This window comes from Piliocolobus tephrosceles, chromosome 8, assembly GCF_002776525.5.
Source record: "Piliocolobus tephrosceles isolate RC106 chromosome 8, ASM277652v3, whole genome shotgun sequence".
NCBI lineage: Eukaryota > Metazoa > Chordata > Mammalia > Primates > Cercopithecidae > Piliocolobus > Piliocolobus tephrosceles.
In genome coordinates this window covers 110,282,057-110,309,488 of record NC_045441.1, presented here as the reverse complement: position 1 = coordinate 110,309,488, position 27,432 = coordinate 110,282,057, and the positions used below count along the sequence as shown (strand labels likewise).

The window sequence follows — 27,432 nt, the reverse complement described above, 5'->3', positions numbered from 1 at the left end:
GAGGTATCCTTATACACGAGGATGAAGGTTAAAAAAAAAATCCATAAGCATCCAGGCAGGAGAATTTCTTTTTGACAAAGCAAATGTGATCCATCTCTACCTAGATTTCTTTAAAACACTCAATTCCAGAATGGAATAATATATAAAGTTGATCTGAGTTTTATACTCATCAAAACATCTTTTACCTAAGAAGTCAACACAAAGACATTCTCTGATATATAACAGCTATAAAAAGATTACACTCACGTACCCATCTTTTAAACATACACACACACACACACACACACACACACACACACACACAGCCACTATGCGAAGAAAAAACTGGAAGGAAACAAAAATATTTACGGTGACTGTGGGTGCTGACACTCAGTAATTTTTTATTCTTCTTTATATTTACCAAAATTTCCATAATGAAATACATTACTGTTGTAACCACTAAACAGCTAAATAAGCATTGACAAAATTCCACATAAAGAACATCTGCAAAGGATAATATAGGAAAAGTTACAGAATTTCTGGAAGGGACAAAATGAACTTGGAACTGTGTTTCTCAGCTACCCTGCTGACCCTCGCTGTAGAAAATAGAGGGAAAAAAATGTGTTTTTTTATAAAGTGTCAGCTCTTGCTAAGTACCCTTTGCCCATGTTTCACATTCAAATGAGAGTACACGTGTCCAGTGAAAAAAAACTAACCTCTAAAATATTGTTTTTAATCTTTTGAAAGTATGAGGATAATCAAAAAAGAATTCCACACTTGTGTAACACTTTTTTTCTCTTCCCAACTTAGCATCTTCATCCTAGGTCTCTTCTTGGTTTGTTAATAGGTTGAGCAATATCATAATGTCATTTTCCACGGCCCAGAAGGAAGCTTGCAAGACTACATAGTACATCAGCTTGCACTCTGCCTGAAGGTATTGATTACTTGTATACCATCTCCTTTTCTTTGAAAATTGACAAGTGCGTAGAACTAATCACCCAATTTTCTTATCACAGCACAGACAAATGGCTGCGGGATTCTCCTGTGAAATAGTGAGAGCTGAAATAGATGCTGGTTTTTCCAAGGAACAGCTGCTAGACCTGTTCATCAGTAGCGGTAAGAACATTTCAGCAAATTGACTGTAATAACCTAAAGGTGTGCTCTTCAGTAATGCCATTACAAGGAAATACACTGTGTTGCTTGGGGATACATTTAAGATAACAAGTTATTCAGCAGTTGTGGGATAAACACTTGCACAAATTATCTTCATGTGCATATTATTGCATTTGTTGAGCATCCTGCATTTTTTTCTTCTTTTTGTTATCTTTTGTTATTAATCATTAATTGTTGCTAACATACTGTCTTACCGGCACTAGTGGTATACCAAGGGAGGAGGTGGTAGGAGCAGTTCACCCTAGCTGGACTAGGTATCACATCTTTGATGCTGTTTAGAATTGCTGGAGCATTGTGGTGATACACAGCAGATCAATTTTTTAGTAAATGTGATTAGTCATAAATTCTCTACAACCAATACATCTCTTAGTGCTGCACCTGGGACCAACCACTTTCTCTGCCTCACTCTTGCTGTGCCATTGACCAGCACTTAGTGAAATACATCACATGCACTAATTAACTCATTCAGTCTCCACAAAAGCCCTATGCAAGTAGGTATCATCATTTCTACTTTCAAAGGTGGGGAAACGGTCACAGAAAGGTCCAATAATTTGCCACAGCTATGTAGTAGCAGCACCAGGATCAAACATGTTTATTAATGTAATGTTATTAATGTAGTGTTATTAATGAGTTTTCAGTCTTAGGCTCCAGGGTCTAATACCCCAAGCTTCATCACAAGTGGAACTACCATTACCCTGTATTGCATACCGTAGAATAGCATAACTAATGACTCTGACACAAAACTGAAATGGACCAGGCTTTAGTCTCCTAGGGCTCAAAGCCACAGAGACCCCTGTGGAAGGGGCGAAGGAAGCAGTTGTAAGATTGGAGGATAGGTTGAAATGCAAATTCAAAATCTCTTTATTGGGGAGGGGTGTTTCTGTATCTTGTGGCCAGGGCAAATGTAGACCAGGCTTAGGAAGATAGAAATTACCTGTGCTTTTTTTTTAAGACAGGGTCACTATGTCACCCACGGTAGAGAGTGCAGTGGCGTGATCTCAGCTCACTGCAGCCTCGATTTCTGGGGCACAAGCTAACCTTCCACCTCAGCCTCCTGAGTAGGTAGGACTACAGGCACGCACCAGCACTTCCAGCTAATTTGTGTGTGTGTGTGTGTATTTTTTGTAGAGAAAGAATGTGCCATGTTGCTCAGGCTGGTTTTGAACTCCTGAGCCCAAACAATCTGCCTGCCTTGGGTCTCCCAAAGTGGTGGGATTACAGGCGTGAGCCACCATGCCTAGCCAGCACTTTCTAAGTCAACAGATGAAGAGATAAAGAAAATATGGTATATTTACACAATGGAGCACTATTCAGCCATAAAAAAGAATGAGATCCTGTCATTTGCAACAACACGGATGGAACTGGAGATCATTATGTTGCATGAAATAAGCCAGGCACAGAAAGACAAACATCACAGGTTCTTAATTGTTTGAGGGATCTGAAAATCAAAACAATTGAATTCATGGAGATAGAGAGTAGAAGGATGGTTACCAGAGGCAGGGAAGGGTAGTGTGGGGTGTTGGGGGGTAGGTCAGGGTGGTGAATGAGTACTGAAAAAAATAGAGAAAATGAATGAGACCTATTGTTTGATAGTGACTATCGTCAGTAACAATTGTACCTATAGTCAGTAATAACTTAATTGTACATTGTAAAATAACTATAAGAATGTAATTGGATTGTTTGTAACACAAAGGATAAATGCTTGAGGGGATAAATATGCCCCATTCTTCATGATGTGACTATTTCACACCGCATGCCTGTATCAAAACACCTTATATACACACAAATATATACAACTACTATGTAGCCACAATTTTTTAAAAAAGAAATGAAATTAAGAGGCAGGTTTAGGGAAGCACTGAGGGTACCACAAACCTAGAAGCACATTTTAGGGGCAGGAAAATCCCAGTAGAATCTGAATATCACTGTACTACACAGGCCAGTCTTGGGCTAGAAATTAGTGACAGTTAGCTACAGAAAGCTGTTTTTTCTGATAATGTTACTAATCATAGCTAACATTTTTAAAGCTCTCACTCTGGTAGGCCCTATTCCTTTTTTTTTTGAGACAGAGTCTCACTCTGTCACCAGGGCTGGAGTGCAGTGGCACAATCTCACTGCAATCTCTGCCTCCCTGGTTCAAGCGATTCTCCTGCCTCAGCCTCCCAAGTAGCTGGGGCTACAGGCACTCATCACCACACAAAAAAATTTTTGTGTGTTTTTAGTAGAGATGGAGTTTTACCATGTAGGCCCTATTCTAAACACTGCATTTATTAACTCACAACTTTCTGAGGCAGATACAACCCCATCCCTGATTTATAAACATGAAAACACTTGAGAAAAAAGGTTAAGTGTCCTGCCCAAAGATCCCATGGAAGAATATAAAATGGAACTCAAATCCCAGCATTCCAGCTCCTAAGCCTGACCTTAATCACTACTGGCCTTAACGCCCCAGTGCCAAAATATGTTTTTTCCCTGTTATCTAACAAAAGTCTCCCGCAGTTTTTCAACTTTCAGTCTCGCTTCTTCTCAAAGTAAGAAGCTAAAGTATTTGGTGCTCACGCTATGAGAGTAGATAGCAACCACAGACTGAATTCTGCTCTAAGCTTAGAGAGCTAAGAAAACTGGAGTGCAATAAACAAGATCATGAAGGATGCAAAGGGGACCAACTCAGCATTTCTAGATCTACGGTGGGCATCTTCTTAAAAAGAGCTCCTCTTCCTAATTTCCCAGTTTGGAGAGTGGCCCATGTCTCTTGGCTCCCACGCTGGAAGCTCAGATTTCACTGGCAGGCTTGAAAACCTCAATGCCCCCTAGTAACAACAAGCCACAGGAAGAGGTGAAGCAGGCTGGGCGGGGCTGCAGGGAGAGGGAGGCATGCCGGCATCTGTAGGAGGGGCAGCAGCTCTCGGAACCAGCTATTTGTTGCTGACAGAATTGTAGGTCCAATGTTGTCAGGTCTTGTGACTTTTAGGAAGAAGCCAGAAATCCAGGTTTTTATGTAAAATCTTTGGGGTTTTGTTCTTTCAATATTGCTAACTATTCTAATTTTTAAAAGCAAATGAGAACCTCATGGAACCCCAGTTGCTCTCATTTGTGGGCCCCTCACCCTCGTCCCACAGTCCATGGTCACATCCTGCTAGTCAGGCTCAATCTGCTTTTTAAAATCCATTTCCATCAGCACCATCTTACTTTATGCCCCGCTTTCCTGGAACTCCTAGCTTTTACGTAAACAGTTTTCTGTCTCTTGTTTCTCCTCCCTGAACATTCTTCACAGGCCAGCAGACCTCTTATTAAAATCCCTGTGATTTCTGCCCCTCCCCATTTCTGCCCCTCTCCATTGCCCAGTGCACCAGGTCGATGCTGTTCAAGGCCTTCTGTTGTGGGGCATTCATCCACCCAGTTTGCTGATCTGACCCTTTTAACATAGATACCCATGCTCAAGCAGAATAGGATGTTTCTTCCCTATATATCCTTTGCTTTTCCACTCTGTATGTCTTTGCTCATACTGCAGCTTCCACTAGAATTAAGGAGTAAACATATAAACGCCTCTTATCCCACAGACACCATGGCTACCACGTGACTGGTGTGATGCAGAGTAGTCTGTTATACACTAGTGATTAAAATAGACACAGTCTCTGTCCTTCTGGAAACTATAGAAAAAGCCTCTGTTGAAATACTTTAAGGACACCTCAAATGAAGCTGCTGTGATTCACTCCTTCTGGTAAACAGCAGTGGACTTTATACTTCTGGGCCCCACCCAACTGTATGTCAAGGCAATGAGGATATTATTTGGGGTTTTGCCTTGTCCCACACACCTTATATGATGAGCTCCTTGAAGGCTAGCACTTTAACTTATTCTTCTCTTAGCTTGTATATAAATTGTCAATAATTATTTGTTGAAAGAATTGGTGAATTTTCTGATGCAATAGCATAGGCAAAGAAAAAGAATAGTTCAATTCAGGTGGCAACAAGTAGAAGAACTTGCTTAGAGTCAAGGTAGAAAGAAGTAAGGTCAGAGAGACAGGCATTGATAAGGGAGTCATTGATGACTGGGCACAAAGAATAATTTGGATTTTAAAAAATGAAGTGTTTGAACAATAGACTAAGGACAAAAAAAAACTACACTCTAGATTTAAGAAGGAAGAGTAGGAAATGGTATGTTTTCTCCAAATACAGAATAAAAATCCTTCTATACCCTTCGTATCACACTGTGACTGCATATTATAATTGGGTCAAATATTCCTCAGTACAAGGTATGGAATTGGGTTAGTAAGACAGATACTTTTTAAAATTGCAAATGATCGTAAACAGTAAAGCAGAAAAGAAAATTCATACAGAAGGATTTTTATTCTGTATGTAGCTTAGTAACTTGTAAGTATCAATATCTTTCTTCACTTTTTATAATAAAACTATGATACAAATACAAGGTTCATCTGCTAAGACCTTGACTGCAGTTGCCCAAGTTAGCAAGGTGGGCATTATCACTTCCTGTCTGCCTCGCTCCCCGTATCTAGGCAGTCCCTAAACTCTGTGGTATCTGCTTCCTCTGTCTCCTCCTCCTGCTCTCCATTTCCCCCATCACCTATTATTTCTTGTTCAAGGCATTGTGGAGGCCTCATCATTGACCTTTTGTATTTCCTCTGGTCTCACTCCCTCCATGGGCCCTCCATAGGGCATCTGGGGGCTCACTGGAGGATACAAAACCATTCAGACAGTTCCCTGCTGTTATACTCCCAAGGCTCCAGAACGAAAGCTAAAGCTCTCAGAATCTACATCAGGAACATTGTTGACTGGCCGCTCATCCTTGCCCTGCCACGGTTCACCCTCATCTCCTAAAAACCCAACTCTCCCTCCACTGCCATCCCCTCAATAGGACCCATGCTGTGGGCTGGAGGCTGATGAAGACATAGAGGAGAATTGGAAACAACAAGGACACCAGAGACTTCAGAGCAGTGCAGGGGAACTCCTGCGAGCCAGAGGGAAGGATCCATCGACAGGAGTGTCGTCAGTTCTTTCACTGTGCGGAAAGCATGCAGCAGGGAATGATCCTTCAGTCAAGGGGCGATGGATGAGGCCACAGAGTAGAGAAGTCAGAGATCTGGATGGAGGAAAGGAGTGTTTTAGGCTGTTCCACTCAAGCGTTTAGAATAGTGAGCATATAGGGATTATCTACCAGCTGCTCTCTTTTTTCACCAAGGAATTAAAGTGGTCAAATGAGAAGTACCACAACTGAAGAGTACAGTGATTCCTGAGGTATTCTACATGTACTCCTGATGGTTAACCTTATTTTCTCTAAAGAGAGAGCCTTAAACTACATGGATTGAACCGGGTGAGAATGCTGAAGTTCTGTCTTCCACTGAGCACAGCACACATTGCTTTGTGTGTTCCTCTCTACGACGCTGTAGAAGAAAGCCAGGGAACAGTCACAGAAAAGAGTTAAAGAAGGGTGTGAACAAAAAGGAAGAAATGAAGAGTAGCAAAAGTATTTTAAATAATTGGCTTTAAGACTCTAAAACTTAAATGGAGATTAAAACGGTGCCAATGAAGAAAATAATAGAGAACAAAAGACCATTTCAAAGAAAATGACACAGCACTTTTTCTAGCATAAATTACTTTGTGTTTATTTTAAAATAACATTTCCTTCTCATATTCCCTTTCTTGAGAGAGGGTCACGTCATATGACTCTGTTATTTGGTAAGGAGGCTGTGAATGCATATTCGAATTAGGTCAAATTTCTCCTCAGTATAAAGTATGGACTTGGGTTAGCAAGATGATACTTTTTAAAATTACAGTGACTGTAAACAGTAAAACAGAAAAAAAATTAAAGACTAGAAGGGTATTTTAAAGTAATACTTTGAATTTTTCAAGGGAACTTTCCTTTGTAAAAGTCATGAGGATAGGATTGCTGTAATAACAATAGGAGACTATGACAATTGGAGTCTCCAGAAATGAGTTTACCTCCTTGGACCCTGCATCCCTGGAGACTCTTTAAAGACTTGTCCTGTGCTTCCCACTGGGATTCTCAGAACATCGTTCCTCCAGAGCTGGAGTTTAAGGGCACGTGGAAAAGAGGGGCTGTTTTCTATCCTCAAAGGGGAGATTATAGACTTGGAGTCAGTCACCTAAGACACAAAGCAGTTTGGGTTTAGAAATGCGATATGCTAATTATTTTTAAACTGGTAAGTTTGGCTGCAGAATTCACTCTCTGGGACTTTTAATATAAGGATGTACAAAACTGGGATGTAGCCCTGAGCCTCACAAAGACAGTGTCCAGTTAAAATTACCAACCTGCAGGAGAGGAGCAGAGCTGAGAGAGACTATAAAGTTGGAAGAAAACGGTCAAAAAGAGCAGACTGGTTTCAGAAACAGTGTTTTGAAGTAGCACAAAGCAAAGGGAATTCAAATGGCTGACTTTTTGGTCATAGGTAGAAAGAACCCTGCAGCTGTAACATGGGGTGTGTGGCCTTCTCTCACCTCTCCATAAGCCCTGATCAGAGACTGGGTAATTCTTGAAACTGTAATGAGTTCCTGCTTCTGTGGCTGGTTAATATTTTAGACCTGAAACTATGCAGAATAACCTGAACTAGACACATACTATTTCTCAACTAAAATAAAATTCACCTTTGCCCCACCTTGACTAAGGATGTTGAACTTAAGTGGTCAGATGGAAAAGTAGGTACTAATGAAAAACTGAGGCGATGAGGCAAGCGAATGAAGACAAAGCTTTTCCCCAAAGAAACTTGTGCTGTTTGACCCTTGATTGCTACTTCGTGGGAGACCAAGACAAAGATGAAGTGGAAAGATAACCCAGCGGTTATGTGTAGCAACTCTTCCCCCTTTTTGTCTAGGGCACAAACTGTCCATTGAATGTGAGAGGTATTAGGTCATTAGCAATACAGTCTTTGCTTGTGGACCGAGGAGAATGAGCATATTGCCTCCTTCCAGGAGACCCCAGCATGCCTGAAAAGTCATTTATTTTATCTCCAGCATGGATCCTTCCTCGATGCCCTCACCCTCATGCCCCACCACCGCCTGCTGGGCATGAGAGAATGCATCAAACACATCAAGCCTGAAGCATAACCCATCACCACCACCTCCTCCCCAAGTACGTGCGTGGTCATCTGCTCTCTGCCTCCATTAACCGCTCAGCCTCTTCTCTGGTGGAAACCTCAGAGTTGTCTCCAGTATTTCCTCTCTGCCCCCTCTCAATAAGTCAACCACTGAGATGTACTGATTCGGTCTCAAAATGCCTTTTCATTCTGTGCCTTGGTCCTGGGTGAGGCTCCCATCATCTCTTTCCTTAACCATAGCAGTAAGAGTCTAGGTGGTGTGTTCTCCTATTTCTTTCCTCATCGGCCAGTTCTCTGTACCAGCGAGGATCTCAGAGCAGGAGTCAAATCCTGTTTATCCCCCTATTTAAAGATTTCCACTGATTCCCAGAACCGGTAGCTCCCTCCCAAGAAGACATTCTGGATCTTCTACTTTTCATGTTTGGCTTGGTCCTGAGGCTTCCTATCAGCAAAGCTCGCCCCTGGTTGCACGTTCTAGTCACTAGGGAGCTTTTACGAAATGCCAGTGTCCCAGGCCCAGCACAGCTTAATTAAATCGGAATCGCTGAGAATCACTGGGGATGGGTCCAGTGATTTATGCAGCTCAGGACGAAGATGCAGCCCGCCTTCCGCAGCTGTGACTGCTGGGCCCCCTGCCACTCCTGTGGCTCCATCCCAAGTTCCCAGCCCTGGCCCAACTTGCCATATGGATCAGCTTTGAGCTCACCATGATGTCGCTTTTGTAACTATTCTGACCTTGATCTGATGCCCTATTCCCTTCTAGAATTGAGTCCTGCCCAGCCTCCATTCTTCGGCCAGTGCCATTTCTTAAACTTAGTTTAAAATACTGGCCAGATGCGGTGGCCCACACCTGTAACCCCAGCACTTTGGGAGGGCGAGGCGGGTGGATCACGAGGTCAGGACTTTGAGACCAGCCTGACCAACATGGTGACTCCCCATCTCTATTAAAAATACAAAAAAAAAAAAAAATTAGCCAGGCATGGTGGCGTGTACCTGTAATCTCAGCTACTTGGGAGGCTGAGGCGGGAGAATCACTTGAACCCGGGAGGTGGAGGTTGCAGTGAGCCGAGATTACACCACTGAACTCCAGCCTGGGTGACAGAGTGAGACTCCGTCTCAAAAAGTAAGTAAAATGCTACACACCCCCAGTTAGAATGAGTCACTTCTGGCATGCCATAGCACTCAGCATGTAGTACCTGTAGCAAAGAGGCATTGAATAAACATTTGTTGAAATGCAAGGAAATATTCCTTCCTTCAGATACATTCTGGCTGGCTGCAGCAGCTTCAGAGCCACTTAAACTGGCAACGCAATTAACACAAATCAGGGAAAAACTGGAGACCTTCAGTCCTCAGTTACAGAAAACCAGATACATAAACCATCAATCCTGTGTGTTTTTTTAAATCACTGAATTAAAAATGTTTGTTAGTTTTCCATTGTCGTTTTAACCAACTACGGATTTCTCATATTTCCACAATACATCTATTTCTGAAATAATATTTGAACCCAAAGAAACATAGAATTTTAGCATTCTTTACCGAACAGCTGTGTTGAAAGTGATCTGACACACGCTAGATGCTAGTGTTAACGGCCCTCCACAAGTACAGCTAGATTGCGAGGTGGCTGTGATTGTTTCTAGCCTTCTAGTTTTTAAATTTTCATAGCATCCAGAAAAGCCATTTCTGTCTGAGAAGAGACTCATTTACAGTGTTCAAGGAGCTCTTTTGAAAATGAAAATGCATTGTGTCTATAGTAACAAGAAGGAATTGAGAATATACTATCATGAATATTTGTAAAAAGTAGACTATTTGGTAATGTTACTCTCAAGTATCTTAAACTGGTCTCAAATCAGACTTTCAAGGTTGATTTGACTAAAACTGTGGCATCTTAGCATCTTCAAGAAACTAAAGTGATTTTATTTTGTAATTGATTAGTATATGGGAAGTGCCATATATAATACATTTTAACTAAAATATTAATAGTTTTTGCTTAGTAGGTGCCAGGTACTGTTTTAAGTATGTTTTGTGCCCTTATTCATTTCCTATATATAATATTAATTTTTCATTTACTTTTCCAACTTTCATTTTGGGTTGACACGAAGTCAGCCATTCCCATTCTGAGTGAAAGGAATGGGAAAATATGAGTCGGAAGTCCTGGATTTTACTCCTCCCTTACCGTTGTTTCTGAGACCACAGTCAAATTACTTCAACCTCTGAGATCTGGAAAATGGAGAGAGGGATTTACTTATCTCTCTGAGGTCCTACTTTTTTTTTTTTTTTTTTGAGACAGAGTCTTGCTCTGTTGCCCAGGCGGCAGTTCAGTGGCACAATCACAACTCACTATAGCCTCAACTTCCTGGGCTCAAGTGATCCTCTCACCTCAGCCTCCTAAGTAGCTGGGAATACAGGCGCCCACCACCGTATCTGTGTAATTTTTTGTATTTTTTTGTAGAGGCAAGGTTTCACCATGTTGCCCAGGCTGGCCTCGAACTCCTGGGCTCAAGTGATCTTGCCCACCTTGGCCTCCCAAAGTGCTGGGATTACCAGCATGAGCCACTACCTGTCTACATAATTTTATGAACATTTTACATATGCATAATTTAAAGGGCTTTTAACCTTTTGTATTATGAAATAGATACACTAAAATACATACTACTTATGTTTACAGATTAATTAATAATTTAAAATAAAATAACCATGTAACCACTGACTAGGCCAAGAAGTAAAATATTCTCAGCTCTCAGAATGTGACTGTGTGGTCCATCCCTCTTACCGCAAACCCTTCCCTTTGGGAGTAACCACTACTCTTTCATGATAATCATTTCTTAGCTTTTCTTTATAGTTTTACTCCCTGCATATGAATCCCTAAATTATAGATTTAGTGTTGCCTGTTTTGAGCTTTACATGATGAAAACACATTGTATATAATCTTTTGTGATTTGCTTCTTAATATATTGTTTGTGAGTCTTCCATGTTGTGCAAGTTGTCATTTGTTCACTTTCTATTTGTTGTACGAACATACTCTTATTTATTCATTATTCTATTGTTGATGGATGGGGGTTGATTCCATTTGAGACTTGTTATAGAACAAGGAATGTTGGATCGCTGTGTGTTCAAACATATCAAATAATACCAAACAGTTTTCCAGAGTTGTTCACTCCCCAAGCAATTTAAGAACATTTCCATTACACCACATCTTTGCTAATGCTTTATAACTTCAGACTTTTTAGTTTTGCCAATTTGTATAAATTTTTGTCAAAAGCTTGAATCACTGAATTTCCTTTTTTATTATAGCTTGTCTGATTCCAGTGAAACAATCTCCCAGTAAGAAGAAAATCATCATCATTTTAGAGAATTTGGAAAAATCTTCACTGTCTGAGTTATTGAGGGACTTTTTGGCACCTCTTGAAAATCGCAGCACTGAAAGCCCCTGCACTTTCCAAAAAGGTAACGCTAATAGAGGGACCATGCTGAGAAGCAAGCTTCCATACTATTTATTCTAATCTTTCTGTTTCCCAGAGTACCAGTTATACTTCATGTTCTTTAAGTTATTTTAATTTGAATTGGTCCCATAACATAACTCACTGAGGATGGGCCATTGCTTTTGGTTTGTTTCAGGAAATGGAATGTCCGAATGTTATTACTTTCATGAGAACTGCTTTCTGATGGGAACCATTGCCAAGGCCTGTCTCCAGGGCTCCGACTTGCTGGTGCAGCAGCATTTCCGCTGGGTGCAGCTGCGGTGGGATGGCGAGCCCATGCAAGGACTGCTGCAGAGGTTCTTACGAAGGAAAGTTGTGAATAAGGTAACAAACAGCAACTGCAGCCCATTGCCAGGAGAGCAGGGGTTTTAGTCATCAGGAGATCTCAGCTTGAGTTCCACCACTTACTAACTATGCAGCCTTGGGCAAGTACAGTTTTTTTGACATTGAAGGGCCACATAACGTAATGAATGTGAAACCCATAACAAATTCTGCACTGCATTAAGTACGAGAAAAAGCAAATCAGTTTTACCGTTGTTATCAGCGGTTCTCAAGGAATCTCACCAAGTTCTAAATGCCGTAAAAGGCTTGGTTAGAAAATTAATCACTCTTCTTAAGGAAAACTTCCTGTTTTCTTGAGGCCTTCAAAACATACGCCCCTGTGGGCACATTTTACAATAGGCCTGTTATACTATGCTATGGTAAATATTAAGCCACATGAATAAGTAGAATTCTGTATCTTTTGACACATTTTCAAGAGTAATAATAACTTTTAGTGACTTTCACAGAATAACAAAATAAATATTCTGTATTCTCCCAAATGATAAAAATAATTGAGAGTTGACCAAATCAAACACATCATTATTTAATATTTTTAAAGTGGGCCAGTAGCTGAGTGTCAAGTAGATTAGAAATAACAGAGCTTGATTTAGTAAGATTTTCTCATTTAAGCCTGCACAATGGGCCACATTTGAAGGACAGTATTGTCATTGCATTACTGCAATATTTTAAGCTGCTAAAAACAAAACACCCCAACTGCTAGCTGCTTCACAGAAAGGATTTTCACACTCACATAACCAGATGTCTTGTGGTAGGTGTCCAACATCTCAGGTCCCAGGTTCAAGGGAGTCTGTTGACCCTCTCCCCTCAAGACTGCAGTGTGCCCAAAAGGCTGCAGACCCTGTGCCCTTGTGAAAACATGTTCAAGGGCAGGAAGCGGGCTGCAGCGAAGGATAGAGAGCTTCGGCTTCCTCAGTCTCCTCATCAGGGAGGAAAGCACTTTTCCAGAAACATAAGACTTCTCTTTAATGTTTCAGTAACCAAAACTGGTTTCATCCCAGACCATGGCCAAACCTGCTTTTCCAAGATTGAAGCTCTCCACCAAATGCTTGAACAAATTTCTGCATCTGTTTTGTTAGAGTGTGTGCAGGCATGTGTGCTGGGGCCGGGGAGATAGTGGTGGGGAGAAGTGTGGGGTGAGAATGGCTTTTGGGAATTCATTAAACAGTGTCTGCCACTAGTAATTAGAATTAATATCTGAAATTCCTAATTTGATGAGAGAAATCTACCCCATGTTATATTTAAATCAGTTACTTCATCATAAATATATGCTTTTGGCCAAAGCCCAGCCACTGTATGATCTCAGCAAGAAGGAAGAATGGTGAGGTAAAAACAGCCATAGGTCTGTAGCTTTTCAAATTGCCGATACTTCCATTAACTTTATCACTGTCAATATTTAAATCTCATTACCAAAGATAAAATTCACATAAATAATCAGAAAAGATACCAGTTCTATTATGTAAGATTGGCACTACTTCAGGTAAAGTGTACCTCCCTCCCCCTGGCTCTCTGATAAAAATTGTTTTAACTGATTTTGAAAGGAAAGTTCCAAGCTTCAAGTTCACTCTCTTTTCCATTGCATTTGAGAGTGGGGTGTGCTGCAAAGAATAGAAAGTGGAAAAAAGGAAATGCCTTTCCTTTACCAATAAGCACTTCAAATAGGTGAATAGAAAAGTCCCTGGGGTGTGTGTACAAGGGAACGGATGACTCCTGCAAAATATCAGGAATCTTGTAATGTCACAGAACCTAATCTTTGTGGACACTTACAGCACGCTGATAATTGATCACAGTTTCTTCTTCTAGTTCCTTGGAAAGAGATAAGAAAATCGACCTCTCAGGACAATACTAGGCTTTCTACTAGTATTTAATAAAAAACAATTATTCCCTTTTTAGTAGGTTTAGTAGGTTTAATGATAGTTTAATAAAACTATCATTAATTATATAATACATGATCTCAGAATTGTTGCTTAAAAAATATCAAAGAGTTATGTAATGTTCATTCCTCTTTTGAAGAGAAGGAAAATTGTAACAAATCCCAAAGCCTCAGATAATACAGTGATATCAATTTAATAGAGTTGCTGGTATCACAGAATCAATTTTTTTGTTTTTCCTTGGCCACATTATTTCTTTCATGTAGGACATACCAACGTTCACAGTTGTCCTGTCTTAATGTCATAATTACTTGGTAAAGCAAAGATTTATGTGAATCTTCTTTCTTATAAAATACAAAGTTATTTTCGGTGCCTGGTCTCTAATCAAGGGATATTTCTCCTAAAAGTGAATAAATATTTATTTTTGTGTGAATCTTCCATACCACCGAAAAGGGATTTGATTTGTATAAAATATAATTCTAAAAAGAATTACTCCCTTTAGGTCATGTGTGTTATATGGTGTTATTTAAAATGTGCAAATTTGAAATTTTGGAAAAATGTATTTATGCTGAAAAAGCTCTGTACATTTTGGTGACATTAGCATTTTATCTGACACCTTACTTTTAGTAAAATAAAATTGTTTTTCATTACCATTAATACCAGGTGAACATACTACAAATCTAGATACAGCATCTTGTCACTTACCCAGAATATGAAATATTTCATGTCATTCTCATTAAGTTTACACTTAACTATTTGTTATACCTGGTGAGGTACTATATATACATGTAAACAATATTTCTTCCAGGATTCATGTTTTAAAATTCATCCAGCTTTCTCCTTTGTCTGCGTACCCCTCTATTTTGTGTTCAGTTCATGTAATCAGCTACAGATCTATATAATGCAGTCCATCTGACACTACACACGTAACAAACTCAACATGTCCCGTCCCCAAACCTAACTCCGGGCTTCCCCCGCCGACTTCCTTTTTTGTTATCAGTCATCCAGACTTAGAACTTCTCAGCCTGTTCTTCCCGTGGGTCAGTCATCGTGTTTTCTAAATCCTCGCTTTGTGGCACACCAAGGAAGATCCAGTACTAAGATTGAAAGGACATACAGCCATGCAAACTGATCATCAAAACACAGTGTGATAAGTGCATCAGAACAGTGTTAGCTGGTTATTCTGTAAACATTTGCCCCTGGCCTGGGGACTGTGGGACAAGAGGAGGCTCCTCTCACCCTCAGAGAGCTAGTGTTCTCATTGTAAAGACAGACCTTCACAAAGAAATGATCTTTGTAGGAATTGGGACCTTGGAGGACAGTTTTTATTCAGGAGGCATTATTCAAGTGCTATTTTAAAAAATGTATTCAGTTTGTTAGGGTTGTACATCCAAATACCCGGCTTTCCCTCAGGCTTTTAAGTTAATTGTATAAGCTTTATCTTTCTATGTATAAATGTAGCAAAATTTAACAATCACCTTTGAAGGGACTCTTATAGCTTAATTACATTTCTTTAAATAGTTTGGTCTTTAAAACTTTAATATATTTTATTTCTCTTTATAAAAATTTCTACTGTCTGAAAAATCTTCCCAAGTACTTAACTCTTATAAAACCAGAAAATTAAATTTATAAATCCAGTGGCTCAAATGTTCTCTTAATTCTTGTACCATTTACATAAACTTAATAAAATTCTCTTACCCCTTCTTAAGATCACAACCCTAAATCAATAACTCAGTTACCATTTTAAGCTGGACATGAAGCTATTCTAATATATGAGATTCCTGTAAACATTTCAAGTATTTAAAAACACCCAATATATGATTCTCTCATCCTAACCTATAACATGTTTGATTATATTTAATTCTGAATATTAATGAAGATAATAATATAACTCCTACCCCCATGCCCCCCAGTTTTTTCCATCTCAAGAAACCTGGGTTCTATTTCCATGAAAATTCCGGGTTATTTTCTTGGCTGGCCAAGTCTGTGTATTGGCCAGGCTTGTTGAGGACTTGTGATCTGGCCTTAGGCTTTCCTCGGTAATAGGAAAATAATCAGCAGAGTCCCACCAATAGTCATTGTGTGCAAGTATCTAAGTCCATGCCTTCCAAGGGGGGTAGATTCAGTTTACACATTACCTAGTTCTCAGTTTGTATTTGAATCTGTAACCTCTACCCATGCTATTTCACCACTGGACTGGACTCAACTATTGAAGCCTTGTCTCTTCTTGAGTGGCGTGGCCACAAATCTGATAAATGACATCAGATTAAACTCTGTGTTCCCTGTTCTGATTCTGTCCGACTTCATGGGTACAACACTCAAATCATGCTAATTAAACAGGTGGCTAATACGTGCTGTGAAAGGAACAGGTAAAGTACCACTATAGAAACTCGGGCGGAAGTGGGAAGAGCACTTATTTTAGGAATTTGGGGTGGAGGCCTCTCTATCTGTGGTCACATTGAAGGATCTGCAGGTCACGCTAATTTGTTATCTAAAGGAAGAAGAGTTTGCTGAGAATAGGGAGGCAGGGGGTCTGGGCAGAAGGAGTAGCACTTGCAACACATCTCAGGCCTAGGGAGGAGGAGGTTGGCATGTGGGAAAACTCAAGGACAACTATGTGGCTGTGAAGTCATTTGTTCAGGGGACTTGCTAGGTGGGGGATCAGATCCAGCACCTTGAATTAATAACAGGTACATAGACTGTTTACTTGCAGAGGTCTGTCATTTATTCATCCCTTTTGTTATCTGCAAACGTCAGCACCCATTTTGACTGCTCCTGCACAGTTCCTTCCCTCTTCCGTATTTGGGACACTTCCCACCTCCCCTGACCAATCCCGTGTCCCGGACGTCCTGTGGGAGACCCGGCTGAAGTCCCACCTCATCTATTTGTCTTTCCTGACCATGCTGTATTTAGTCAGTTCTTCTTTCGAATTACCATAGCAGCTTGTGTCTGTCTGTTCTGCAAGACTGCCAGTCTGGAAGAGATCTGAGAGATAAAGGGCCTGGCTCAATTTCCTCCTTTTTCCACCTGGTAAAATTCGAAAGAAAAAAAAAGGCAGGTGGCTTCCTCCACTCCATGAAACCACACCAGAACTGATCACTTGCTCATCATTAGCTTTTCACACCTTTTCTTTTGTGTCCTCTGTATTTCATGAGTATACTAACTAACATGGACTTCTCCTCCTTAGCAGCAATAACAAATAGGCATAGAATACATAGTAGGCATACACACCTCTACACAAGAGTATCCATTAACGCTGAAGGAATATATCTCTAGGGAAGGAAATGAAAACATGTAGTTACTAGAAAGTCTGTTTATTGGATAGTCCTTTTAATGAAACACCAGTTTTTAATGTACTGTCCAGTAACCACTTTTCCCGTAACACAACCAACTTGCAAAAGGAGAAATTTCATATAAACAACATCTGCACCTTGGAGAGAAGGGGTGCCCACCTGTTTGTTCAGGTCCTTAGGAAAGACAGATTACATTCTGCCTTTGGCAACTGTGAAATGTGATTCTGTTACGATATCTAACAGTCTGAGCTTTAGAAGCAGTTTATTAGGTAGTCATTAAGAGAATAATTCGGCCTTCCCAGAAAAAGTAACGTTTCCCTGGGGACCGAGTTCCAATGCGAGCTCTGCCCTCCTTCTGCCTTCCTCTACATGCGGTCTTGATGAGGCAGCTGGCGAGGCCCGTCTCCCTCTGTAAGCTGCCCACAAAGCTAAGCCTGTTCTTCCAGCCCTGGCTGACCATAGAGAGTGAAGCTTGAACAGAGAGCTTCAGAAATGTTAAGCCTGAGGAAGAAGAGGAAGTTCTTTAGCTTAATAGTGATTACTGGATTTATTTTAAATGTGATAAATGACTCCTTTATTATTTCAGCGAGATGCCGTATCCTATTTTTCTATTAAAGATAAACCCTATGTAGTTAACGTATACTTGCAGATTGCTGAGAGTAGATCTTAAATGCTCTCACCATAAAACATAAGTATGTGAAGAAATGGACATGTTAATCAGCTTATTTGAATAATTTCACAATGTATACATACATAAGACATCATAATATACACCATATATATATAATTTTTGTCAATTGTGCCTTAATAAAAAATATAAATAGACTCCAGCCCTGGCTTTGTCACTATTACCTGTAGGACCTTGGGCAAGTTATTTTTTCTTCCTGCCTTAGGCTCCTGATATGTAAAATGGGTAAAAATGCCTAACTCAAGCTCATGGTGAGAATTAAAGGAGAAAAATGCTTATCACACTGACATGTTTGCACAGCTATAATGTGTGTTATTATCCCTCATTCAGCCATCCCAAGTAAAGTTACATAAAATTCAACTCATTTTCAGTTTTGATTTAAAGCTTTATATTTTTAATTTTGGGCTTTTAAAAACAAAATGTTCTAAACCAAGCCCCTGGGTTTTACCTCCCTGTCTCTCTAGTTCAAAGGTCAGGCACCCTCACCCTGCGATCCTGTGTGCAAGATTGTCGACTGGGCTCTGACCGTCTGGCGTCAGCTTAACTCCTGCCTGGCCCGCTTGGGCACACCTGAAGCACTTCTTGGACCAAAATATTTCCTGTCTTGTCCTGTAGTTCCTGGACATGCCCAAGTGACAGTGAAGTAAGTGCCATTTTTCATTAGTTTTCTGCTTATAATGGAGACATGGCCAATTCAGATGTTTGAGGGTGAGGATGCTGACCAGGCTGCCTTGTGCCACCTCCTGTCACTGATACAGAGTGCCAGTGCTCTCTGCTCTTCCAGAGGATGGCCACAGCTTGTCTACGGGGTGCTTCCCCTGGGGCAGCTGCATTTTTGCTGAGAGCTAGGTTTTTCCTCTATTAGAAAACTCTCATCCAAGTTATGCTTGGCTTACTATGCAGAGTCTCCTAAGTGAGGTCCCACATAAGAAGTTTCATCAAGTATTGTATGCACACCCTCCAAAAAAACCTGCATTCTGTTAATGAATTGAAAAGCTTCTCCCTTTATTGAGACCTATGTTCAGTACTTACTGTGTTTTCCTTTGAAACAGTTTATGAGAACAGACATATATACAATAAGGTTAATGAAACAGAAAATCAGGAGAAAATTGAAAGGAGAAAAAATTTGTTACCATCCAGTTTAGTAATGGTTCTGTGACCAGCAAGCAGATTTGATTCTGTAGTTTCTGGTGTCATAGGCAGAAGCCTGTCTTGGAAAGCAAGAGATTGAAATAATATCTTCTCGGCTGGGTGTGGTGGTTCATGCCTATAATCCCATTGCTTTGGGAAGTTGAGAGGGGAGGATCACTTGAAAAAAAATTAGCCAGGCATAGTGGCATGCACCTGCAGTCCTGGCTACTTGAGTTGGGAGGCTGAGGCAGGAGGATCAATTGAGCCCAGGAGGTCAAGACTGCAGTGAGCTTTGATTAAGCCCCCGAACTCCAGCCTGGGTGACAGAGCAAGACCCTGTATCTAAAAAGTATATGTATATTTTCTCTGTTGTAAGACAAACCACCATTTTTATAACAGCTGATTGGTGGGAAAGAAGTACTATATTAAATGTACATTTAGATTTTTGCTACAAAATAAATACACTTATTGATATAATTACTACTTTCTTCATTATTATGTCAATTAAATTAGTCTTTTTTACATCCAGAGTCTCAAGATTCTTAGGAACCAATTTTGACCTCTCCTATATGGAGTGTAGTCTTTGTCAAGAACTGTGGAGGTTCCAAGATTTTTACCCTATTTGCAAGCTACTATATTAGCCTGCCATGGTTGAGGATGCTGAGTGAGGGACACAGGACTTCATCATCCACAACACAGCAGGCAGCCTGAGCTTCACTTTTACATAGGTTCTCGTTACCCCTGAAGTCCCACGGGGTGATACATACTAGCCCATGTGGATGCTGGATTTGCCTCACAGCTGTGGAACTCCCCACTTCCCATCCCTCCAAGTCTTCTAAAGAGGGATGTTGCAACTCTGTCGACCATTGGCCCTGGAAGATGTTATTTTTATTATCCTGGTCAGGAAACAATTCTGCCCTCTGCTCCTGAAGGAGACCTTTTTCTCTGTCTTCCAAGACTGAAAAGATAGTTCAGAACAAAAACTAACACCAGATGTGCAGAAATGCCGCAGATAATTGTCTACCAATGGCTAAGGAGTTGATTTTTTTTTTTCAAACCACAGCTTATCATATTTATGCTGTAGCACTTTTAGGAATAACTGCATAATTTTGATTCATGTTGTAAAATACCAGAATTTTGTGTGTGTTCCCTATCGTACTTTTATTTTTCCCCAATTGCATAGCACTAGACATTAAGAGAGAAACTTGATGGATCATAGTTTTTGACAATTCTTGAAAGATTCATGCAGTGTCTAATAGCTTTGAAAACATTCCTGACCTGGGAGATGTGGTTTTGTTTCTATAGCCTTTAATCATATAAGTGTTTTTTAAATACTGCAACAAAGCATAATCTAGTTTTAATTTTGAGTGCTGCAAATTTGGGTTGAAGTCCCACTGTTTATGGCTATTAATGCAAACAGTCCACCTGAGGCGATAGCTGGTTGACCCCCATCCTCCCAATAGAACTGAGCTCACCCACACGCAACAGTGAGCCCTTGCCTTGGGACAGGCAAATTTAATTTACCAGTGATTATACAATAAATGTCAGGCTGGGCGCAGTGGCTCACGCCTGTAATCCCAGCACTTTGGAAGGCCAAGGCAGGAAGACCACTTGAGTTCAGGAGTTTGAGACCAGTCTGGCCAACATGGTGAAACCCCATATCTACTAAAAGTACAAAACTTAGCCAGGCGTGGTGGCACTTGTGGGTAATCCCAGCTACTTGGAAGGCAGAGGCATGAGAATTGCTTAAACCCAAGAGGCAGAGGTTGCAGTGAGCCGAGATTGTGCCTCAGCACAGAGCGAGACTGTCTCAAAAAAAAAAAAAAAAAAAAAAAAAAAGATCCCAATTTCAGAAATATTAAAATACAGTATACGTGTACTTTATTAAGGAGGTATAACAAAGAAGTTGAAGCTATTTAGACATGGACTTTTAGGAAATCTTTTTTCCAGATTTCTTCAGTCTTTAAATTTACCTTCCTTTCCATGTATTTATTCACACATTCATTCACTCAGCACTCAAGCATTGATTCTACATTGAGAGAGACATATAAACAATCAGTTTCATTTGAAATACATTGTATTTTTGAGAAAGATTCAAACTACTTTTGTATTGGATAATTTCACTTATTTGAAAACTACCTGGGAAAGGTAGCATATCTATAGAAACACTTAATGTTTTTTCCCCATAGTCTTCAAACTGTCCTTTCGTAGAATTGTGTATAATTATTGAGAAGCCTGCTCCTAAGGGATGAATCGGCCCCTCTCCTGCTAGGTGGATGTCTAAGCTGTGGAATGGCGTCATCGCGCCCAGAGTTCAAGAAGCAATATTGTCAAGAGCCTCTGTGAAAAGACAACCTGGCTTTGGACAGACAACTGCTAAAAGACACCCTAGCCAAGGACAGCAGGCTGTGGTCAAAGCTGCTCTCAGCATCTTGCTAAATAAAGCTGTACTGCATGGCTGTCCCCTCCCCAGAGCAGGTATGTGGGTTTCTGCAGAGAGGAGAGGAAATTCACTCCCTTATAAAATACCTTTTAAAAGTTGTTTATAGAGAGCTGTCTGTCTTCTCTTTGTAATTAGAAAAGTATACATTTTATAGCAGTGTTCCAGAACTGTGATTTTAATTACTGGTTAATGTTTGAATTCTAGACCTCCAAGTAAAGTTTGTGCTGGTTCACAAAACCCCAGCTTGGATATTAAACAAGTGCATGATTTTGAACAGTCCATATCTTTGAGAAATAGAAATGGAGTTTGCTTTAATCAGTGAAACTGCATTATCCCTGCTGTGATTTGTGTTGTTTCAGAACTAGACCAGCATACAGCTGATTTCAAAGGAGGAAGTTTCCCTTTATCCATAGTTTCCAGTTATAACAGCTGTAACAAAAAGAAAGGAGAGAGTGGTGCCTGGAGAAAGGTGAACACCAGTCCTCGCAGGAAGTCTGGCCGCTTCTCTTTACCCACCTGGAATAAGCCAGACCTAAGCACCGAAGGTAAGGGGCCGGGGTAGCCATGCTGCCTACAAGGAGGTGGAAATTTCCAATCCAGTGTCTGAAAGCAAATGTGCTTTCATTTGTATCACTATGCATTTGGCAAAACAAAGTTTAAGTATTTCAATGCACATTCTCATGGAATAAACAAACTATATAGTAGGTACATTTCCAAAAATATATAGGAGATCCCTACCTGAAAAATACCACTTTCAAACTAGAATTCCAAAATTAATCTTTAAGTTGTTAATGGTCATTTATTAATTTGTTTATCTTGGTGTTCACAATTTGTATAATCATTGCATTATTGCACAATAAAATCATTGGCTTATTTCTCTACTATTATGTCACTCCTAAGTTAATCTTACATTAAAAAAAAAAAATACGTGTAGAGACATATTGATACTCATTTAAGACCTTTCCAGGTGAATCAGGTGTACACATTTATTTCTCATGGACGACATGTACCATGTGCCGGGTTCTAGTCTAGACACTGGAAATAGAGTGGTGAAAAAACATATTCCTGGCCCAGCATGGTGGCTCACATCTGTAATCCCAGAAATTTGAGAGGCCGAGGCGAGTGGATAGCTTGAGGTCAGGAGGGCAAAACCCTGTCTCCACTAAAAATACAAAAATTAGCTGGACCTGGTGGCGCATGCCTGTAATCCCAGCTACTCAGGAGGCTGAGGCATGAGAATTGCTTGAACCTGTGAGACAGAGGTTGCAGTGAGCCGAGATCATGCCACTGCACTGCAGGCTGGGTGACAGAGTAAGACTCTGTCTCAAAAAAAAATAAAATAATAATTCCTGCCTTCATTGAGGCATTCTAATAAATTGGACAGATTTCATATGATGGGACATCACGTGAAAAATAAGTGTGTAAGCTTATGTAAGTGTGTTACATCTAACAAAGAAGATGTAACACGTGTGTATCTTCTGGGGTTAGACCTATTCCTTTTGGCATTGATAATAGCATAATCAGCCATTATATAAATTATAAATGTCCTTCCCAAAAGAAATACAAATTGGAATAAAAGTGAAAGGAAATTTCCACCTCACGTGCACCGTGGACTTCAGATTATGTCATTCATTTGCCTCCTTTCTCAAAGTATTTGTTTTGTGGAATTTTATGCCACCTTTTAGCAGTGGGGTTTCTAAATGAGGTGCTTAAAATCTTGTATTTTTAAAAACGTAAAAAAGTTGCTTTTAGTTAATTTTCATTTTTAAGCTTGTATTTTGTTAATTTTAATAGCAATTTAATGTTTTTTAATCCTATCAATAGGGCTAGGGCTCCCCCATTACCCTAAGTGCATGATAGCAAATTGTGACCCTTTTTTTAAGTGAATGAAAATTTACTGAATAAAATGAATTTTCTTATACTTTTTTAAAAAGATAAGCATTTTATATTGATACTAGATACTGTTTTGATCTTCAGAGCTTGTCATTACTTCCCAAAGTTGTCAAGAGTGTTTGATTCAGGGAGTAAGAATCACTGGACTCCAGCCCATCAATGTAGTATAGACCCCCAGGTGACTTTCTGTAGCAAAGATTATACCATTCATTTGCTCTTAGTCCTTTCGGTATGCAAGAAAGCTCTAAGACAATGATAATGATCTCCATTTACAGAGAACAAAACTCAGGTTCAGAAACCCTTGAACACCTGCTCCAAATCACCTCTCCTGGAAATATGTGGTTCTATAATTGTTTCTTGCAAGCCCAGTGCGATTTTCTGTAGTCCATGCCACCCTAATCTTGTTAGACATGCAATGATCTGTGGGTACTCAGATAACTGGACACCCAGGCTCTTCACTGTGTCATTTCTAAGTTTATTAGAATCTCTATAATGTTTAAGACCAACTTTTTGAGCTAAGTTAGTAAGTGTTTGTATATGCTTTAGAGTGGACAATCAAAATGAATATGAACTTAAAGCAGTATCATGGAAGAGGCTGGCTCAGAAAACTATATTATGCTAAATGTAAAAAAAGATGAATAGATTTGAAATTATTTGTATTTTTAGTAATTTGTTTTAGAACTATTATTTGATATCAAATGTTATATTCTTTGAAGCATGAGCTTCTTTGACAGAATAAAACTACGCTACAAGAGTTTACATAGACTTCAACAAGGAAATTTCTAAAAGTTAATTTTACAAAGTATATAATTCATGAGTCTGTAGTTGGGTTAGAAACCATGACTGACATGCCTCTCATTATTCTTATAATGGTAAATTTTTCTAATAATTCCATTGTATATATGATTATTACAATAGTTCCAGTGACTTTGGTTGTTTAAAAAAAAAAAAAAAAAAAAAAAAACCAACACAGGAATCCCTTTAACATGCAGGTCACTATGGAAGCTCATAAAATTTGATAAAGAGACAGCCCATTTCTTTTCTGACCTAAAACAGAAAGGCCTGATGTCACATCCCAGGCCTTTAAGGCAGAACCCAAGGCTGTGCACTATGTAGTGATTAGTAGAAGCCACTAGTCAGTGCTTTGGATGATAATGACAAAAGTATGAGTAAAGAAACTTGACAGTGATTTTCTTTGATCTTCTTTTAATGAGGATATACTTACTTTTCAAAAACATTCTTTAGAGAAAATTTGTGTTGACAATATTAATATTTTTAGAATTCACTCAAAAGCAACTGTTTTAATGCATTCATAACATTGAGTCTAAAATGGTTTATAAGAGTGTTTCTCCAACTTTAACCATAACCCATAGTGAGAAATACATTTTATACCATCACCTGTACACACAAACCTCTGCATTTGTATGTTTGTATAACTGATACACAATCAATACAGGCTATTTTCTTTGTTTTTTGTTTTTTTTTTTAACTATGTCATAATCTGCAGTTTAAAAAACATTGATATGATTTTCAGCATTTTTTAAATTCAATGACTTTTTGTACCCTGTTCATATTTTCTTTTCTGTATAATGCAAAAGTTGTTAAAAGTTAAATTTCTACAAGTGCATGGCTAATGCCACATATCAAAAACTATACTTGATTACATAGTAGTGTTAGAATGCACACAAAGGTAGAGAAAGTGTGATCACCATCATCCAAAGGCAGGTATTAAATCTTCTTTTGGTCCTTCGAGAACAAGGGCCTGAGGAACCAGGGACTTGACTAGCGAGAAGGGCCATCCGTAAAAGCGAGATTCAGGATTCTTGACTTGAGCTTCAGGTAGTGTTATTAGTACCAAGTTCCACCAAAATGTACTCGAGGGAGTTGGCTATTCCTTGACTTTCCCACAATGCCTGTGCGGGAGGCTATGCCCAGAGCCTCTGTCCTGGGGAACATCTCAAATGGTAGATACTAATCCAAGAACAGTATGAAAGTGCTGCAAAGTCCACAGTCTGTTTCTTTGAAATACAGAGTTCAAGAGGCACAGGGACAATGATCTATTGAAAATGGTTCTCTTTTTTAACAGGTATAAAAAACAAGACTATATCACAGCTGAATTATAACAGGAATGCTTCTCTGTCAAAACAAAAGTAAGCTCCCCTTTCAAATTTAACTCACAGCAAACAAAGATAAATCAAGTAACTTCAATTACTATTTTAAATGTTCCATGTTCGCAATTATTTGTATGACTATTATGCTGTTAATGTGCTTTTAAAATAATGTATGTCATTCAAATGCTGATATTAAACTGAAATCTAATGAATGGTGTCTTTGGATGACATCTAAACTGTTCCTTAAGATTAATATAATGCAATATAAAGACTATTTTGCTTGTAGTATGTTGAATAAGGTCAGAAATATGATAGGTTTCATTTGATCAAATTCTGTTTATGCATTTGTGAACTTTTAGACAGTCATTAGATGACTTTTCCACAGATTTACAGAAACAGCATGACTTTTTTTTTGGAGACAGAATCTTGCTCTCTTGCCCAGGCTAGATAGAGTGCAGTGGCGTGATCTCGGTTCACAGCATTGCCTCCACCTCCAGGTTCAAGTGATTCTCCTGCCTCAGCCTCTTGTGTAGCTGAGATTAACAGGGGCCTGCCACCATGCCTGGCTAATTTTTTGTATTTTTAGTAGAGTCAGGATTTCACCATCTTGGCCTGGCTGCTCTCGAACTCCTGACCTTGTGATCCATCCGCCTAGACTTCCCAGAGTGCTGGGATTACAGGCGTAATTTTTAAGTGCTATATATTTATAGTGATAATTTCTTATATTGTTCCTAAGAAATTGACTATTTCAGCTTGCAAATATGGAGGTATAAAGGATGATTTGTATAATTATAGAATAAAAATGTTTAGGCAGTTTGTGTGCCCTGTCACTTGGCAGGTAATATTTAGGATCATGTCCACTGGTTTGCCGCATTAGAGAAGAGGGGAGGGTGAAGAGAGAGAAGGGAGATGAAGGAAACTGCATGGCATGCTATTTTCTGGCAGGACCACAGCTAGATCCATGACATGCAACAGCCTGTATCATTTTTCCAGCAACCTTAGGATGTACACATAAGGGTTATTTATAGAAAAGGGAACCCAGGAACTGAGGTGTTAAGAAAACCTGGTGCATGATCATATTGCTAGCTAGCAATAGAGCCAAGTTTGAAATTCATGTTTGTCCCCTTTTATCACACTGTCCCCTGTGCCAGTGTTTAGCATCCTATCTGGCCTGGGAGACAGAAGAAACAGCAATAGTAGGGAGCCTGGAATATTGTACATCAAAGTGAAGTTCTTTGTGAAACAAAATTTTATCCTCTCAAGAATTTGAGTAGGAGTTATCAAAATCCTGTAGAAATTTCTTACCAATATTCCAGTCTCTCAGGGTATGGGAGTGGGTTGTTGCATTAAATGACATTTATGAAATACTTTAAAGGATATTAAAAACATTTTCCCTACCCCACACCAAATCCCAAAAAAGGTACAGTGTCTAGATTTCCAAATTGGGAATTGTTCTCACTTTGAAAAACGTTTTTCTGAACTTTGCGTAAGGTCTTTAGAGAATGATCTGTCACTGACGTTGAATTTGGATCAGAGACTCTCTCTGGGTTCGGATGACGAAGCAGATCTTGTCAAGGAACTTCAGAGCATGTGCTCCAGCAAGTCTGAGTCTGATATCAGCAAGGTGAGCAGTATAAATGGGGGAGGGGGGGCACTGAATGGCTCTACTCAATAGCTGGGAGACTTTTGGGGGACCACAATTCCCTAAAAGAAATTCCTTATTGAATAGCATGGTTAATGCGCCAAATCAAACCATCCCTCACCTTGCTTAGAAAGGCCATTTCTTCCGAAATATCATTTATACAATAAAGGAGCTCTACTTTGTGAAGCCTGCTTTTCCAAACTCCTCCAAGACCTGAAGGTAAAATTGTGTGTTAATTGCATTAGTACAAGTCACATCAATTCATTTGGGCAGCCTTTTTTTTTTTTTTTTTTTTTTTTTTTTTTTTTTTTTTTTTTTTT

At 39.5% G+C, this 27,432-nt stretch overlaps 1 protein-coding gene across 2 annotated transcripts in view; it reads left to right on the top strand.

Annotated features, from left to right (window-relative positions):
• The window catches only part of CTTNBP2 (cortactin binding protein 2), a 164,208-nt gene that overhangs the window by 127,873 nt on the left and 8,903 nt on the right, over positions 1-27,432 (top strand). For both annotated transcript variants that reach the window (XM_023228243.2, XM_026454312.1), the window contains exons 13-21: positions 827-913; positions 996-1,095; positions 11,514-11,666; positions 11,838-12,025; positions 18,357-18,535; positions 21,296-21,501; positions 21,826-22,011; positions 25,446-25,509; positions 26,962-27,094. In XM_023228243.2, the coding sequence (XP_023084011.2) occupies positions 827-913; positions 996-1,095; positions 11,514-11,666; positions 11,838-12,025; positions 18,357-18,535; positions 21,296-21,501; positions 21,826-22,011; positions 25,446-25,509; positions 26,962-27,094 (1,296 nt within the window). The remainder of the gene's footprint in view (positions 1-826; positions 914-995; positions 1,096-11,513; positions 11,667-11,837; positions 12,026-18,356; positions 18,536-21,295; positions 21,502-21,825; positions 22,012-25,445; positions 25,510-26,961; positions 27,095-27,432) is intronic.